At 39.5% G+C, this 17,414-nt stretch overlaps 1 protein-coding gene across 2 annotated transcripts; it reads left to right on the forward strand.

Moving 5' to 3' along the window:
• Positions 1-77: 77 nt before the first annotated feature.
• Positions 78-2,221, forward strand: LOC135127959 (dnaJ homolog subfamily B member 14-like). Of its 2 annotated transcripts, none has more exons than XM_064054673.1 (7): positions 78-484; positions 917-1,123; positions 1,403-1,524; positions 1,584-1,703; positions 1,760-1,816; positions 1,872-1,998; positions 2,050-2,221. In XM_064054673.1, the coding sequence occupies exons 2-6, from the start codon at positions 928-930 to the stop codon at positions 1,977-1,979; spliced, it is 603 nt and encodes a 200-aa protein (XP_063910743.1). In that variant the 5' UTR covers positions 78-484; positions 917-927; the 3' UTR covers positions 1,980-1,998; positions 2,050-2,221. The 2 variants fall into 2 exon arrangements, with proteins under 2 accessions (XP_063910743.1, XP_063910742.1); XM_064054672.1 differs by having other exon boundaries at positions 78-456; positions 914-1,123.
• The last annotated feature ends 15,193 nt before the right edge of the window (positions 2,222-17,414 follow it).

Below are 17,414 nucleotides of genomic sequence, written 5' to 3' on the forward strand. Positions count from 1 at the left end.
TGTTGGTTGTGATTTATTCATTGACAACAGGAAGGAGGAAGAAATAAAGCACGTAATGCGTAGTTTGCGTGTTTGTATTTCAGGGGTAGAAAGTTACCGCTGATAACAGGGTTTAGCTTCTTTAGATCTTATGTGAATACTAAGTGAAGTGAATAATCTCAATTTGTTTCTAATATTCGTTTGAAATACATAGGAGACTGGAAATTGCTTTCTAGCAAAAATTAAGTTGATTTCTAGAATTAACTGATATTTTATATGCAACTCTTTATACATACACCATAAATCACAGATTTTTTCAAAGTTACACCATTTTTATCAATGCATAGAATTTCATCATCACACAGATTAGCACAGGTTGTTAAAAATGAAACTAAAAACAACTAGTATGATATAGAGTAGTAAACACAAAAATCAGAAATAACCTATAGAACTACTGAGAAGGCACTACATACGTTGGTGAGGACATGTCTGTATTCTGTATAGTGTATGTATAAATTTTCGTCCTCAATCAGGTCTTTGAATGTCATCTAAATAATGTAATAGTTTTCTATATCACTCAGATTATCCAAGTTAACCATTCAGATGATTTTGAAAATTTTAAAAGTTCTATAAGACTGTTTTAGCTTTTTGTTTTTATTGTTATGCACATAAATTTTATTGTATGATAATTTTACTTTTCATGGCTCCTGAACTATAAAAATGTACATCCGTTCGTCTGTCTGTCTGTCTGTCTGTCTGTCTGTCTGTCGTCCCTTGGCGAATTTATTAAGCAAGTAAAGTACATAGAATAAACTATTCTATTAATTATTGTGAAATTTTAAACACAACGTAATGTCATTGTGGGTTACCACAATTATAAAACTTTACCAACAGTGACAAAAATTAACTTGTTTCCCTTTGGATGCAATTACAGAAGAAGAATAAGACATGGTTGATGATCATAGTGACAAGCACAAACAGGTTATAGAAACAATTATGACGTGTGAGGATTATTATGAAATTTTAGATGTCCACGAAATTGCAACAGAGGAAGAAATTCACAAGGCTTATAAAAAATTAGCAGTGTTAGTTCATCCAGATAAAAATAAACATCCTGACGCAACCAAAGCCTTTCAGCTTTTAGGTAAATTATATAGCTCACACATTGTGATAAAGTAAAGGTACGTAATAAAATCTTCATGTTGACTGAACCACATTAGGTACTTATTAAGGACTTGTCAAGACTTACATATGAGACCAGAGCAAGAAGCTGCTTGTAATACGTCTCACATTGATGTTGTGGACTCTAGGCTTATCTACAGGCATGAAGATTTTATTATGCTGGGTGCCTGACTTTTTGGTCACACTGTATAATTTCCAATATGGGCACGTAACGGTTTAAATTCGTATTCTTGTACTGTAGGATCTATTTTATCCATTTTAACTGATGCAAAGGAAAGAGAAAACTATGATTGGGTTTTAAAAAGAAAAAGAGAAGAAAAACAATATAATAGTTACAATGACACAACTGGATTTAGTAACACTGTAAGTGAAAAGAAGTAGATAATAATTTAATTTAAACATAATTAACAAATATACTACAGAATGAAAGAAACTATGAAAATAAATCAAGACAAAGTAGTTATGATTCAGAAACTTATTTTGACTATCACAATTATTACAGTGACTATGAATACAGTTCTTACAATTACTATCAATGGGAGGTAAGTAAACACTATTTATTTTTTATTAATTTATATAATATCCTAACATGCTCTAGGGAGAAAAAGCCGAGAAAAACGAATCGAAAAAAAGTGGCTCAAAATCAAGCACTAGTGTAAGCACTTAAAATTTCAAACGTGGAATATTGATCTGTTTACTATTAATTTCAGATATTGAAGAGAAAATTTTACTCAAAACTTACGTTTTTTTTCCGTAACTTCAATAATAGCGTCAGCTTTAGTTTTAAATTTTTGTTGGAAGTGGTATCAGCAATATGAAATTGTAACTAATGAATCGGTAACTTAACACACTATTTGCATCAAATGTTTAATGTTCGTAATTTCGTAGGAGAAATTTGTATTCAAAGAAAGTTTTGCAACTTGGAATCCGTCAATATTCTGTAAGGAATATACTTTAATTTCGTTACGAACTTTTCGGGATGTTTGTATATACACAAGGAAGTGGTGGAGGAAAATGATTAAGATCTAAACATCGTATTTAAAACACATATAAGAATTATACAGATTATTTTTGTATTATATAAGATCTAAAAAAAGGAGATAAAATTTGAGTGTTGTATTTTTTAATGAATTAATCATTTTAACCGGCGCATCCACCATTATTTAATCCAGTTTGAGAGTAATGGTTGTTATAATGTTGTGTTCTGCAGTCACATGTTTTACACATTTTGAATTCCGTTATCTTTTGTTTTTTTTTTTCAGTTAAGTAGATTTCAAAAATTATTAAAGTAATAATAGTAGTTGTACGGAATTTAATAATTTCTTTGTGCACCTTAAATTACTTACATTCTAAAAATTTGAGTACATCTGCACTGACTTAAACGGATCATAAATTCTTTATTACTATCTCATTTAGGTAAGTAATAAAAAGACACCTAAACAGGATTTTTGTTTTGTTTTCATTTTGCGGTCAAGATTTTACTTTCCATCTCATTTATAAAATCACTTATCACTTATCAGTAGTTGTTTTATTAATATAAAATATTTATATGCACGAATGGTAAGGGCGTACTTTAATGAGTCTAAAAAAAATGTTGCACAATAGAATATTTATTAACAACACATTTCCGTTCTCATTCAATGTTAATATTTAATCTGTGGAATATTGCGATAAGTTACACATATCTAATCATTGTTTCTATGTCATCAATCTAAAAAACAGAAGATAAAGTTCATTACATTCGAAATTCGGCTCACAAAAAAAAACTCATCGATACTTTAAATCCATGTTTTCAATGTTTGCATTAAATTTGACTTTTTTGATGGCTGATAATTTACGTCTGAGAAAAGTTCTTCCCCCTTAAAGTAAAATTGTTTTCATTTATTCAATAATTATACTCTTCTAATTTTTTTTATATTTATTGTAAAAATCTGTTCTCCCAAAAAAAATCAAAAAGTTGTAATTAGGTAATTAACAGTTAATCGAACACATTTTGCCCCTTAGTTCTTTTATTATCACTCTTTGTTTGATTACACAACCTAATCATTATTAAAAATTGTCCGTAATTTGTGTAAAAGCTTTGTAATCAACGGGAGTGGCGTTTATTGTGTTCGCATTTTAACTAATGATTGATGAGACTGTTGCCAGCCAAATTTTTTATTAATAACTCCCAGTAACACTCATTTAAATCATTTAATATTGTCTAAACTACGCCGTAGAGTTGAAGAATATTTTAGTAAATTTATACACTATTTACCTACAAATATTGTTAAAGAATATTCGCTTTCGTTTATATTTGCTTTTTCGAAAAATATTTTGTCATATTTTTGGATATATTTGTAAGTACCGAGTGACTATTATCATTTTTATGATTTTTTTTGTCAGGTTGTCAACATATTTAAAATTTTATGATGTTTTAGTACTTTTGACTCTAATTATAGATGGGACTAATACAGTTCTGAAATTTAAAAAATATGAACGATTTTCATTACTTAAATGGAAATTCTGAGATAAACTTACGCCTAAAGGTGTACAAATGTATTAAATAATTTTATTGTGATAACCCAAACTTCCCGCCTTTAAATTGACCTTGAAAAAGTTTGAAAAGCCCGCGAAAATTTCAAAAATTCAAAATTTGGCCTTGGCTGTGATCGTCTAACAAATGGGAACCTACGTTGTGTTTTTCTTTTTTTTGGAAAGTGGCGGGAAGACGTTCTTTCATACAAGTGAGCACACTGCGTGTGAGTCGAGAGCGCAAGAAATAATAGACAAAAATTTGGGAGGGGATACTTTCTGGCGGTCCAGCAGGGACCAATCGCCATCGTTCTTCATCTCCAAAAACCCCCAAGGGCTATATTCACAGATATATTACATTTCAAACACCTTAAAAATATGAAAGAAAAAAACACTCGCGAATTGACATATGAAAAACGAACAAACACAAAATTCTATACATCTGTTTGGAGTCAATGTAAATATTTGAATATCACAAATTTAATAAAACAAAGCAAAAACTGAATCAAGTAACTGGATGCAAATACACAAGTCATTACGGGCGTGTCGCGTCAAATTTAAAGTTACGGCAGTTAACAGGAGCACAACAAAAGTACCCCTGGGGTGTGCTAGCACAAGCGGAGTTTGGGGCTACCGGTCTGAGGCTGTTCTCCTCCCACGACGGTGATTCTATCTATCGCAAAGCCTACCCGCACTCACACCTCCATTACGATCATGCGTTCGAAACTAGGCCAATACGGTCGCCAGAACCGCAGTGGGATCTCGGCTAAGGACAGAAGCCGAAAACATTACAACATCGGCGGGCGCCCCTGAATCTATCCAAACCTGTGGACTTGTACAGGTGACACGATAAATCTCGCCAGCCCGACTAGGAACCGCACTTCGCTTCTGTCACGTTTTCTCTGTTATTTAAACTCAATTCCATTTTTAAATGTTCAATTTCTTATGACTGATATTAACAACAACTGAACAAGTGTTAAAGTTTCAAAAGAGACATAAACAATATTTAAATTCGCCATACAATCTTGTGAAATTTTTTTATTCGCCGTGAACCAAGCTTAACTACAAAATACTTATTTCTTTACACGAAATTAAAAACATTTTTTTGAGTATTATGTTGTCCAAAGAATATTAAGTATATTAAGAAAAAAAGACAAAGTATAAAACCCGCCCACCCACCCTATCGCAATTGTGATGATTTTTTTATTCTTAGAAACTTAAAACACGGTTAAAATGGTAATTTTTTGTAAGGAAATATGGATTTTGCAATTAGGCTCCTCCCCTAGGTCTGGCAACGAATGAAAACTTCATTACTATTTAATCAGGGCAGGTATGGTTGGGGCCTATTCTTTGGCTTTATTTTTCTTAATATACACAGTATGCTTTGAATAACACAAACAACAAAAACATGTTTTTAATTGCTCCTAGAGAAATAAGGATTTTGCAGTTAAGCTCCGCCCCTCGGCTTACGACGAATAAAAAAAAATCATCAGAATTGAGATAGAGTGGGTGGGTGGGGCATATATTTTGTTCCATGTGTGAAAAAAGTCTACATACATATATTAAAACACAAAGGCAAAACGTAAGCCCGCCCACCCGCCCTGTCTCAATTGTGATGATTTTTTTTATTCGCCGCGTACCAAGAGGGCGGAGCTTAACTGCAAAATACTTATTTCATTACAAGAAATTAAAAACATCTTTTTGAGTATCGTGTTGTCCAAAGAATATTAAGTATATTAAGAAAAAAAAGCAAAATATAAACTCCACCCATCCACCCTATCTCAATTGTGATGATTTTTTTATTCTTAGAAACTTAAAACGCATTTAAAATGGTAAATTTTTGAAAGGAAATATGGATTTTGCAATTAAGCTCCGCCACTAGGTCTGCCAACGAATTAAAACTTCATTACTATTTAGATCAGGGCAGGTAAGATAGTCAAAAACGTGTCTTACTTGGAAATTTCTTGTAGAGAAATAATGAGGATTTTGCAATTAAATTCCGCCCCTTTGGCTCTCGACGATTAAAAAAAAATCATCACAATTGAAATAGGGTGGGTGGGCGGGGTTTATGTTTTTCCTTTTTTTTTTAATATACGTAGTCGTCTTTTCAGTACAACAAACATGTTTAAAAAAGCCCCGCTCCTCGATCTGACAACGAATGAAAAATCTTCCGCTTTACTTTTCTAAATTTACATAGTATTCTTTGAACAACACGACACTCAGAAACATGGTTTTAATTTCTCGTAGAGAAATAAGAATTTTGCAGTTAAGCTCCGCCTTCTTGGCTTACAACGAATAAAAAATATCATCAGAATTGAGACAGGGTGGGTGGGCGGGGCTTATTTTTTGTCTGTTTTTCTTAACATGTGTAGACTTATTTCGGCAACAAGAAACTTAAAACATGTCTAAAATGGTAAATTTCTTTAATACTTTGATGTTCAACGTCAACAGCAAGTTTATAAATCGCACTTAATGTCAGTTGCACAATCGAAAACAGTTCAATTAAAATTATACAACAAATGAAAATTACTGAGGTTAAAATTGTGAGATTAAAGAAATATTGTATGAGGTGAAAATTTGCAGAGTTAACAAAATTTACATGAGATTAATAATTGCCACACTTTTTCAATGATTCAAATAAAGAGTTTACATTATGTCAAATTATATCATGATCTAAGTAATTGGTTACTTAAAAAAAAACAATTTACTTTGAGAGTTTAAAATACCGCGAACTGGTTACCACAACAAAACACATAATAAACAAAGACAAAAATATCCAATCACCGCTCCGAGGGAAAAAGCATCATTCGGTGATGTAAATTTTAAATCGTTGGGAGGAATTGCCTCGATGATGTATATTTTAGCGGTGGGAGGAATAATCCTCGTTGATGTTATTAATGTCTAGCGTTGCGAGGACGAACCTCGATGATGTAATTAATCTGTAGCGTTGTGAGGGCATGCCTCGATGATATAATCAATCTGTAGTGTTGTGAGGAGATGCCCCAGTGATATGATCATGATAACGATGATAATAACGATGATAACCGCCTAAGCGAAGGGAATTATTTAACCCCCCGCCAGTTCGCAGTATAATGAACTTGTTTAACTGCCGTAAATGAACTATTAGCAATCTTGTGTGAAGAATTAAGAAATGTTATAATGTAAATCCAGAAACTTATTCGTAATTAAACAACAAGGTGTTTTCCTAACTAAGTGAATTGCGTGAAATCTTCTAGCAAGTGGTTTATTTAAATAATCCTGATTGTTAAATTGTTTTACCACTGGCTGACGATTAAGAAAAACTAACTTGATTGGTGAATTTACAAACAATGAAACAAATTTACAGCACGTGTTTGACTATCCAGCTAGCGTTAACGTGCACCTGGTTGCCTATGTTTAACGATTTATGATTTGAATTTTTTTTCTTTTCAAATTCAAATTATTCATATTATGATAATTTAAAAAATACTTAAAATAACTCAAAATAGAAAAGTATTTTCTACAACAAAAATTAGTGCTTGCATTCATTTTAATAAAACTTTGATCAAACGTGTTCGGAATTCTTTGAAAAGAAAGTATGGCGTTAAGAAGTTATAGCTTCTAATAAAAGATAAACTTTATAATGTCAATAGAAAATTTAAATTTATTTTAAGTCACTTGTTAATAGTTTGTCTAACACGTCTAACATATGACGCATCCATAGAAGATGTACTCGAGTATATATAGTTTTATCTGTTTACTGAACCACTCAACGTAAAGCAACTTCGCCCGAAAAAATAACTTTTATAGGAACAGCTGGGTCTGCTTTACACATATTTTACACTTGAGAATTAATCCTATTCCTTTAAATTTCGCTCGAAGTGGGGCTCAATAAGCATAAGGACCAGGTGAATGCTATAGGGATGGTATTTATGACGGGTATTTATTTTTTTACAGACAGGATTTCCATTAAAATAAATCAGTGACGTTATAACGTATGACATTATTATTGGGCAAAAATATATATAGTCTAACATGTCAACTTTAATTTTGGCCACTAATAAGTATCGAATTAAATAGTTTATTTTAATCGTTTAAAACTATTTCATGTGTATTAGAGAGATGTACAGATTTATTATTAATATTATAATTTATAAGTATTGTTTATATGTATACTGTGTCTGTGGTAACCAACAGTGACACATATTCGCTGAGTAATAATTCTTGTCTTTTGTTACCTTTCCTTTTTTTTTTTAATGATTTTTGAGTTTCTTTTTCAGATGAAACTGTGTTACTTGACTTGAGAAATTGAGAAATGTTAAAATCTTGTTCATTTTAAATTGAATATCACATAATTATATTAACAAATAAAATGATTATAAGAGCAGTTGTGAATTGTGTAAATATTCCGATAAGGGGTTCTAAGTTCAGTCTGGAATACCAAGCCACTAGGCATTAGGCAATTAGGTACGTAAAACTAAAAGTAAAAAATTATGACCACTGTAAGGATCCAATTCGAATTTTTAAATTTCAAATGGATTTCGCGCGCGCAAGAAACAGTTGGTGAGAAGAAGAAAAGAAGGTTGGCAACCAACCCCAAAGAAACAGACATGCGCAAATGTTAGGGTGTTTTTGTCTCGTGTAAGATCACCCACTTCCTTTTCATCGCTTCGAGAGAACGGTCGACTTTCTTTCGAGCGCTTCGAGCAACAGGTTGTATTTTTAATTGTGAATTATTCTGTGCTTTTTGCTGTTGTGTTTTGTTTTTCCAGTGTTGATCTGTCCCATTGGAAAACCTAGCAGCCCGTTGAGCCATTGGGTGTTCCTGATTTCTCACCGTTCTTACGACGAGGTTTTTGTGTTCCTGTTGGCGGTAAGCCGTGTCGAAATATTCGCATCTTTGGAGAGGTATGTTTTGAACACCTGTTTCGCCGCGAGTTTCAAGTCCCGACGATACTTGTGACCTCGTGACGCAGCGACGCGTGCGCTTGTTTTTTCCACTAATCTCGTTTTTTTTATCTTTCATTTAAAATCCATCGCAGTAGGGCTTTACAGGAAGTGATTTCTAGTTCGGGCCATGCTTTATTTAGCTATATTTGTGAAATCTGTATTTTGGATGGCGGCAAACGAGTTGTTATTTCACCGTTCTTTGTTCAGGCAGCAGCCATTTTGAAGCGTCCATTTTGTTTCTTTTAATCGAGCACATGTTTTAACTGAATCTATTGAACAAATTAACAACATTGTGGGTCATGGGGGGACGTGCCTTTATTCTTTGGATTTAGCACATCGTTTATACAACGCCACAGGATTCATCGTATTTTGCATCGCATATTTTCGACGCCTATTATTTGGAATGACGAATTCGTCCAACGCCATTTTGCAACTGCAGATTGTCTGCCATGTTTGTTTATGTGTTTTGTTTGGGGAAATGTATGTGTAATAATGGCCCACAATGCAGCTAAATAATTTCACGTTTGAATTTTAACCAATAACTTGACTGGACACGAATTAATATTAATCACATGTAAATCTGTTAACTTTACAATCTTCATCTCATGCAATTTGTCTTTGTCTCACAATTTTAGCTTCAGTAATTTCCTTTGCTGTATAATTTTAATTGAACGTAAATTTCCATGTTCTACAGTTTTGACCTAACATAATATTTTATTTGCACAAGCTTATTTCACACCAGATCTTTATTTTATAAATCTTTGCTAAGTTTTGCTCATGTAAATATTTTGTTGATGAATATTGCTATCATGTAAATTATCTGATGTCCAAATTTAATCCCAAGTAAGAATTATTTGTTGACTGAATTTCCGTAAGAGTGTATGGCGAATTTAAATGTTGTTTATTGCTCTTGGTTGAAACTTTAACACTTGTTCGGTTGTAATTTAATATTAGAGTCATAGAGATTGAACATTTAAATGAAATTGAAGTAAATAACACATAACTCGTAGTGTACGTGGGGCGCGCGACTCCTTCTCAAACTGACGGGATCAATCGCGGCACCTGCACAAATCCGCGGGTTTGTATAGCTTCAGGGGGCGATCGCGGGTCTTTGACGCTGTCGACTTGGCCCAATAGTCGAGACCCCACTACGGATCTGCGATCGTAACCGCCTCGTTTCGCAGGGCACGTTCGTAATGGAGAGATGCGTGTGAGCAGGCGTTGGTGTAGATAGAATCACCGTCGTGAGGGAGAACAGTGATGATCAGGAGTCCCAACCTCCACTTGCGCTACAACGCCCCCTCTGGGTATTTTGCTGTGCTCGTAAATGAAATTGATATATTTTGTTCTATGTTTGTTCGATCGCCACACTCTCATAATGATTCGGCTTCTGCCATCCAATTTACATATGTGTAGGTCTTGTATTTGTTCGGTTTTCATATGTGTATGTCTGTCAATTCGCGAGTGTTTTTCTTTCACATATCTTAGGGTGTTTGACATGTAATATGTCGGTGAATAAAACCCCAGGGGGTTTTGGGGAATGAAGACCGATGACACCTTGGCCCTGCGGACTCGCCAGAAGGGCAAACCGAGCGTCTGTCGTTCTTCGTTTCTTTTTCCTCCTTAGGAAGGCTCCTAATTTTGTCTATTATTGCTTGCGCTCTCGACAGTGTATGCACTTGTATGAAAGAACTTCTTCCCGCCATTTTTCAAAACCAAAAAAAAAAAAAAAAAACACACAACGTAGGTTCTCATTTGTTAGACGATCACAGCCAAGGCCAAACTTTGAATTTTTAAATTTTTCGCGGGCCTTTCAAACTGTTTCAAGGTCAAATTTTAAGGCGGGAAGTTTGGGTTATCACAGAATTGGTGCCGTGACCAGGATACAATGTTGCATACTGTGTTAGAGGAGCGCATTTAATGTTGCATAAATACTCATGTGTTTTGATTTAGAACAGGCAAAGTGATCAGCTGAAGAAATGGCCGAAAGACGGGAACGCAGCAGCGATAACCGTGACGACCCCGACTTCCGGATCACGGACGTGTGGACAGATCACACGCAAGCCACGACCTCCAAGGGTAGCCGAAGAAGCCCTAGCAGGGAACCGGAACGTTCCTCCGAAGGACGTTCGAGGAGCCCTAGCCAGGAACGCGGCAGACGCCGAGAGCGACGCGAGAGGACCCCAGAAGAACGACGCCACCGGTCCTACGAGCGAAGCCGATCCAGGTCCCACGACAGGGGCTGGAGGCGATACGCTTTGGACCTCGAGCGACGATTGGCGACGACATCTTTGCCCCGCCCTTCCTTTTCAGGCACGCGAAAGAAGACGCTGGAGTTCTTGCGGGAATTCGAGGATTACTGCGCCGAGACGCACACGCCCTCCTCCAGCAAGCTGGGAGAGGTGTTGAAGTGCCTCAAGGGAGACGCGAGGACATGGGCGACGGCCAGCCAAGACAGCTGGAGCACCTACGAAGACTTCCGCCACGACTTCGTGGAGTTGTATTGGCCTGCACACCAACGCAGGGCCGTGGCTGAGGAGGTCCGGCGAGGACGTTTTGACCCCCACCGAGACGGACTCATGGTGGACTATTTCATCAACAAGTACGGGCTCTTGAAGTCACTGATGTTACCAGACAGCGAGCTCGACACCATAGACGACGTCATGAGGGTGTTCCCGGACGACGTCTGGAGCGCATGGAGCACCATTCCACCGAGGGAAAGGAGTTTTGCCAGGGCTCAAGGGTTCCTCCTCGGACGTGGGTCCGGTCGAGAACACAGGGACTCTGACAGAGGGTCGCCCCATCGAAGGCGTGAGCGCCGGTCACCACCACGCAGGCGTCGTGACGATTCCAGGTCACACGCTCCTGTCCCCGCGTTGCCTGCTCAGGCACCCTTTAACCCCTTTTCGCTTCCTCCGCCCCAACACTTCGGGAAACGCCAGGAGGACACGTTGGTGAGGCAAATGTGTCTGACGAAAAGTTCCGAGTCCTCAAATAACTTCCCACTGATCAAATTCGTCCCTGAAGGGTACACGTCGCCCGAAATTGCTGATGCCCCCTCTGTTCTAGGTTCCCGAAACCGAGGTGTTGTGGTGACGTTTTCGCGCCCACTTGTAGCCCGCAAGCTGAGGACACGCTATGGTCGTGGGTATGCTGGTGTCCGCCGTATGGGGTGGATCAGGCAGATCGGAGGACTAGGCCCAAATCAGGCAGGGATTCCGACGCCACTCTGTGTGAAGCTTCACCCGGTAATCTCCATCCTGCAGCGCACAAACCTTGTGGGGGACGTTTTCGAACACAGCTTTTCCACACTTCAGCAACGCCCTTCAGGACCCCCACCAGATTTCGGAAGCTGCTCTTTTCTGCCCCACATTGCCATCACAATTTTTGGTAGGGAACTTCTGGCTCTGCTTGATTCAGGAAGCGAGGTGACTTGCATTAACGAGGACGAATTTTCCGCACTTTCGAGTGGGCGAAGAATCGCCACACTCCCCGTTTCATCCACCTTCATCCGAGGCGCCACAGGTCATCAAAGCCACCGGATCAAAACGCAGGCATGGTTGCAATTTTCAATTGGTAGCAATTTTCTTTCTTCTGCTGTATTTTTAGTTGTGAAAAATTTGGTTCGGCCTGTAATTTTGGGGATGGATTGGTTAAATAGCGCCAATGCTTCCCTCCTTTTTCAAAGTGGCCAACTCCGGGTTCGTGCAGACGACCGCACACAGAACTTCCCATTTCAAGTGGAATCCGCCGTGTCCGGGCCTGAACCCGCCTTGGACATTTCCCACACTTGCATCGGTGCAGACACCGACGCTCCCAATTTAGCCCAAACCATCACCCCGATTTCGATTCTTGAAGAAAAGGTCCGTTCCATCGCTTCTTTGGACCCCTCTCAACAACGCCTTCTCCTGACATTGTTTTCACGACACCAGACCGTTTTCAATGAACTTCCCGGTCGCACCGACAAATACGTGCACGTCATCCAAATGCACGACACCACCCCTTTTGTCAGGAAAGCATACCCAATCGCCTTCAGCCTTCGACCTGAAGTTGAGAAGGTCATCGAGCAAATGCTTGAATTGGGCGTAATCAAACGCGAGGCTTCACCGTTCGCGAGCCCCATGACTGTTGTGAGAAAAAAGGATGGGTCTGTGAGAATCTGTTTGGACGCCCGATGGGTGAATAAGCAGATGATTGCAGATTGCGAGGCACCCCGCCCCCCTGAAGATCTTCTGCAATCTTTCCGGTCCATCAGGTTCATGTCCACGATTGACTTAAGAGCTTCATATTGGCAAATTCCACTGAGTCCCGAGAGTACCCAGTACACTGCCTTCCTTTTCAACGGTCAATCGTACACCTATCAAGTGTTGCCCTTCGGCCTTAAAACAGCCGTAGGCTCTTTCAGCCGTGCCATGGACCTCATTCTCGGCCCCGAAGTTCGCCAATTCACCGTCAATTATATTGACGATTTGCTGATTGTTTCTGATTCATTTGATCAACACTTGCTTCATCTTGACATGGTTTTAACCCGCCTGCGTGACGCCAAATTGACCATCAACCTTGAGAAGTCCTCCTTTTTGCAAGAAGAAGTTCGCTTTCTGGGTCACATTCTTTCATCGAACGGCATTGCCACCGATCCCGACAAGATCAAGGCCATCCAAGAGTTTCCAGCCCCAAAATCACAAAAACATCTCCGAGCTTTTCTGGGTGTGTGTGGTTACTATCGGCGGTTTAGCGATCGCTACAGTGACTGCATCGCCCCACTCACTCGCTTGCTTCGAAAGGGCGTTCGTTGGATTTGGTCCACCGTTGAACAAGAAGCTTTCGATCGAACCAAACAACTTTTCCTCGACACTGTCATGCTGAAGTTTCCCGACTTCGAGAAAACCTTCTATCTTCAAACTGATGGTTCCGGTGTAGCTCTGGGTGTTGAGTTATACCAACTCCTGGAGGATGGTGAACACGGTGTCATCGGCTTCGCAAGCAGGGTGTTGCGAGGTCCGGAATTGTTGTACACCGTCACCGAAAAGGAGCTTCTGGCGATCATCTTCGGATTGCAGAAGTATCGAACTATTCTTCTTGGGCATAGGTTAGTCATCCGCACTGATCATTATGCCCTCAAATTTCTGAAGCAGTGTAGGCTGTTGAACGACCGCCTCACTCGCTGGTCATTGCTTCTTAACGAGTTCGACTATGAAGTTGAGCACATTCCAGGAAAACAAAATGTTGTCGCCGATGCACTTTCGAGGTACCCCTACGAAAGTAGTGGCATCCCTGTTCGCTCCCACAACTCTCCGGTTGTCGCCACATTTTCTGTGAACGAAACCGAAATCATTTCAGCCCTCTTCACCACTTCTGGCATGGGAGATCTCACGAAACATTTCCACAACCTGAGGAATCTTCAACTTCAGGATGAGTTTCTGGGACCCCTCTTTCTTGCAAAACTCCAAGGGAAAAATCTGTGGGGGAAGAATCGCCTCTATCGCCTGTTGAGAGTCCATGAGAACACTCTCATCTTTTTCCACCCGTCCGACGGCTGCCCCAAGCTACCACTTCCAGAAGTCTTAATCGACGATGTGATCCAAACTTTCCACGAGCAATATGGACATTTTGGCATTTCCAAGGTTCTCTCACTCATCCGTCGCTATTTCTTTTTCCCGAAAATGCGAGCTCGAATTGAGAGGGTTGTTAAATCTTGTGACCTCTGCCAAAGATCCAAATTTCCGAATAGGGCACTTTCCGGGGAAATGCACTCTGTGATTGCCGAGAAACCTGGCGACCTTGTCACCGTCGACTATTACGGACCCCTTCCGCAAAGTCGTTCTAGGGTCGCCTACATTTTCGTGGTCATTGATGCTTTCTCCAAATTTGTCAAGCTCTACCCGCTCCGCCGTGCTCAGGCAAAAATTTCTGCCAAAAAAATCGTCGATGATTTCCATCGAACACTCCCTGTCAGAGTTGTCCTTAGTGATCACGGTACCCAGTTCCAGTCCAAACACTGGCAAGAAACCCTCAAAGAGTGGGGTATACAACCCACTCTCTCCTCCATCCGCCATCCACAGTCTAATCCCACAGAGCGTGTCATGAAAGAACTCAGCCGTCTGTTCCGTGCCTATTGCCATGACTCTCATGCAAACTGGTACTCAATCCTTCCAAATATTGAGCTGCTTTTCAACGTGACACCTCATCTCAGTACTGGCTTCTCGCCATATGAGATCATTTCCGGCAAAAATCCCCCAAACCCCTTGACAAATCTCATCGAGCCTCTTCTTCCAGCCGTCGCAGCAAAACCTCTGCAACAGATTCACAGCGAGGCACTTTCAAACCTCCGTCGTGCCGCAAACCAACGGAAGAATTCCAGGAAAACTCGCTGCGACGTATTCCAAGTAGGCGACTTTGTCCTGTTAAGGGAAAATCCTATCTCAGATGCTGCCAACAAGATTTACGCCAAATTTTCCCTCCTGTATTCTGGCCCGTACCTTGTCACGGACAAACCCCATCCAAACGTCTACACCCTCAAGGATCCCGTCTCGAACTCCATCAGAGGCAACCATAACATCGCCAATTTAAAACTGTATTCATTTCGCCATTGATACTGCGTTTGCTCTGTTCACAGGTACACTTGGAATCGGGGGGACGTGTCCAGAAGAAAGAAGATAAAAATTCGATTGGCCTTCCTTTAGGTTAGCGTTTCCAGTCGCTACGCGTAGCTTCGCTCCGAAAACGCTGGGGGACGACCATAGAATACCCTCACTAGGGTTTTCTATGGGGACGACTGTAAGGATCCAATTCGAATTTTTAAATTTCAAATGGATTTCGCGCGCGCAAGAAACAGTTGGTGAGAAGAAGAAAAGAAGGTTGGCAACCAACCCCAAAGAAACAGACATGCGCAAATGTTAGGGTGTTTTTGTCTCGTGTAAGATCACCCACTTCCTTTTCATCGCTTCGAGAGAACGGTCGACTTTCTTTCGAGCGCTTCGAGCAACAGGTTGTATTTTTAATTGTGAATTATTCTGTGCTTTTTGCTGTTGTGTTTTGTTTTTCCAGTGTTGATCTGTCCCATTGGAAAACCTAGCAGCCCGTTGAGCCATTGGGTGTTCCTGATTTCTCACCGTTCTTACGACGAGGTTTTTGTGTTCCTGTTGGCGGTAAGCCGTGTCGAAATATTCGCATCTTTGGAGAGGTATGTTTTGAACACCTGTTTCGCCGCGAGTTTCAAGTCCCGACGATACTTGTGACCTCGTGACGCAGCGACGCGTGCGCTTGTTTTTTCCACTAATCTCGTTTTTTTTATCTTTCATTTAAAATCCATCGCAGTAGGGCTTTACAGGAAGTGATTTCTAGTTCGGGCCATGCTTTATTTAGCTATATTTGTGAAATCTGTATTTTGGATGGCGGCAAACGAGTTGTTATTTCACCGTTCTTTGTTCAGGCAGCAGCCATTTTGAAGCGTCCATTTTGTTTCTTTTAATCGAGCACATGTTTTAACTGAATCTATTGAACAAATTAACAACATTGTGGGTCATGGGGGGACGTGCCTTTATTCTTTGGATTTAGCACATCGTTTATACAACGCCACAGGATTCATCGTATTTTGCATCGCATATTTTCGACGCCTATTATTTGGAATGACGAATTCGTCCAACGCCATTTTGCAACTGCAGATTGTCTGCCATGTTTGTTTATGTGTTTTGTTTGGGGAAATGTATGTGTAATAATGGCCCACAATGCAGCTAAATAATTTCACGTTTGAATTTTAACCAATAACTTGACTGGACACGAATTAATATTAATCACATGTAAATCTGTTAACTTTACAATCTTCATCTCATGCAATTTGTCTTTGTCTCACAATTTTAGCTTCAGTAATTTCCTTTGCTGTATAATTTTAATTGAACGTAAATTTCCATGTTCTACAGTTTTGACCTAACATAATATTTTATTTGCACAAGCTTATTTCACACCAGATCTTTATTTTATAAATCTTTGCTAAGTTTTGCTCATGTAAATATTTTGTTGATGAATATTGCTATCATGTAAATTATCTGATGTCCAAATTTAATCCCAAGTAAGAATTATTTGTTGACTGAATTTCCGTAAGAGTGTATGGCGAATTTAAATGTTGTTTATTGCTCTTGGTTGAAACTTTAACACTTGTTCGGTTGTAATTTAATATTAGAGTCATAGAGATTGAACATTTAAATGAAATTGAAGTAAATAACACATAACTCGTAGTGTACGTGGGGCGCGCGACTCCTTCTCAAACTGACGGGATCAATCGCGGCACCTGCACAAATCCGCGGGTTTGTATAGCTTCAGGGGGCGATCGCGGGTCTTTAACGCTGTCGACTTGGCCCAATAGTCGAGACCCCACTACGGATCTGCGATCGTAACCGCCTCGTTTCGCAGGGCACGTTCGTAATGGAGAGATGCGTGTGAGCAGGCGTTGGTGTAGATAGAATCACCGTCGTGAGGGAGAACAGTGATGATCAGGAGTCCCAACCTCCACTTGCGCTACAACGCCCCCTCTGGGTATTTTGCTGTGCTCGTAAATGAAATTGATATATTTTGTTCTATGTTTGTTCGATCGCCACACTCTCATAATGATTCGGCTTCTGCCATCCAATTTACATATGTGTAGGTCTTGTATTTGTTCGGTTTTCATATGTGTATGTCTGTCAATTCGCGAGTGTTTTTCTTTCACATATCTTAGGGTGTTTGACATGTAATATGTCGGTGAATAAAACCCCAGGGGGTTTTGGGGAATGAAGACCGATGACACCTTGGCCCTGCGGACTCGCCAGAAGGGC

The sequence above is a fragment of the Zophobas morio genome, unplaced genomic scaffold, assembly GCF_036711695.1.
Source record: "Zophobas morio isolate AGI-343-1 ecotype UQ-CSIRO unplaced genomic scaffold, CSIRO_AGI_Zmor_V1 ptg000012l, whole genome shotgun sequence".
NCBI lineage: Eukaryota > Metazoa > Arthropoda > Insecta > Coleoptera > Tenebrionidae > Zophobas > Zophobas morio.

Excerpts from the sequence above, each read along its gene's own strand:
- LOC135127959 (XM_064054673.1), top strand. The coding sequence starts at position 928 with ATGGTTGATGATCATAGTGACAAGCACAAACAGGTTATAGAAACAATT. Across the intron at positions 1,124-1,402 it reads CAAAGCCTTTCAGCTTTTAG|GATCTATTTTATCCATTTTA; the intron begins GTAAATTATATA and ends CTTGTACTGTAG. Across the intron at positions 1,704-1,759 it reads ACAATTACTATCAATGGGAG|GGAGAAAAAGCCGAGAAAAA; the intron begins GTAAGTAAACAC and ends AACATGCTCTAG.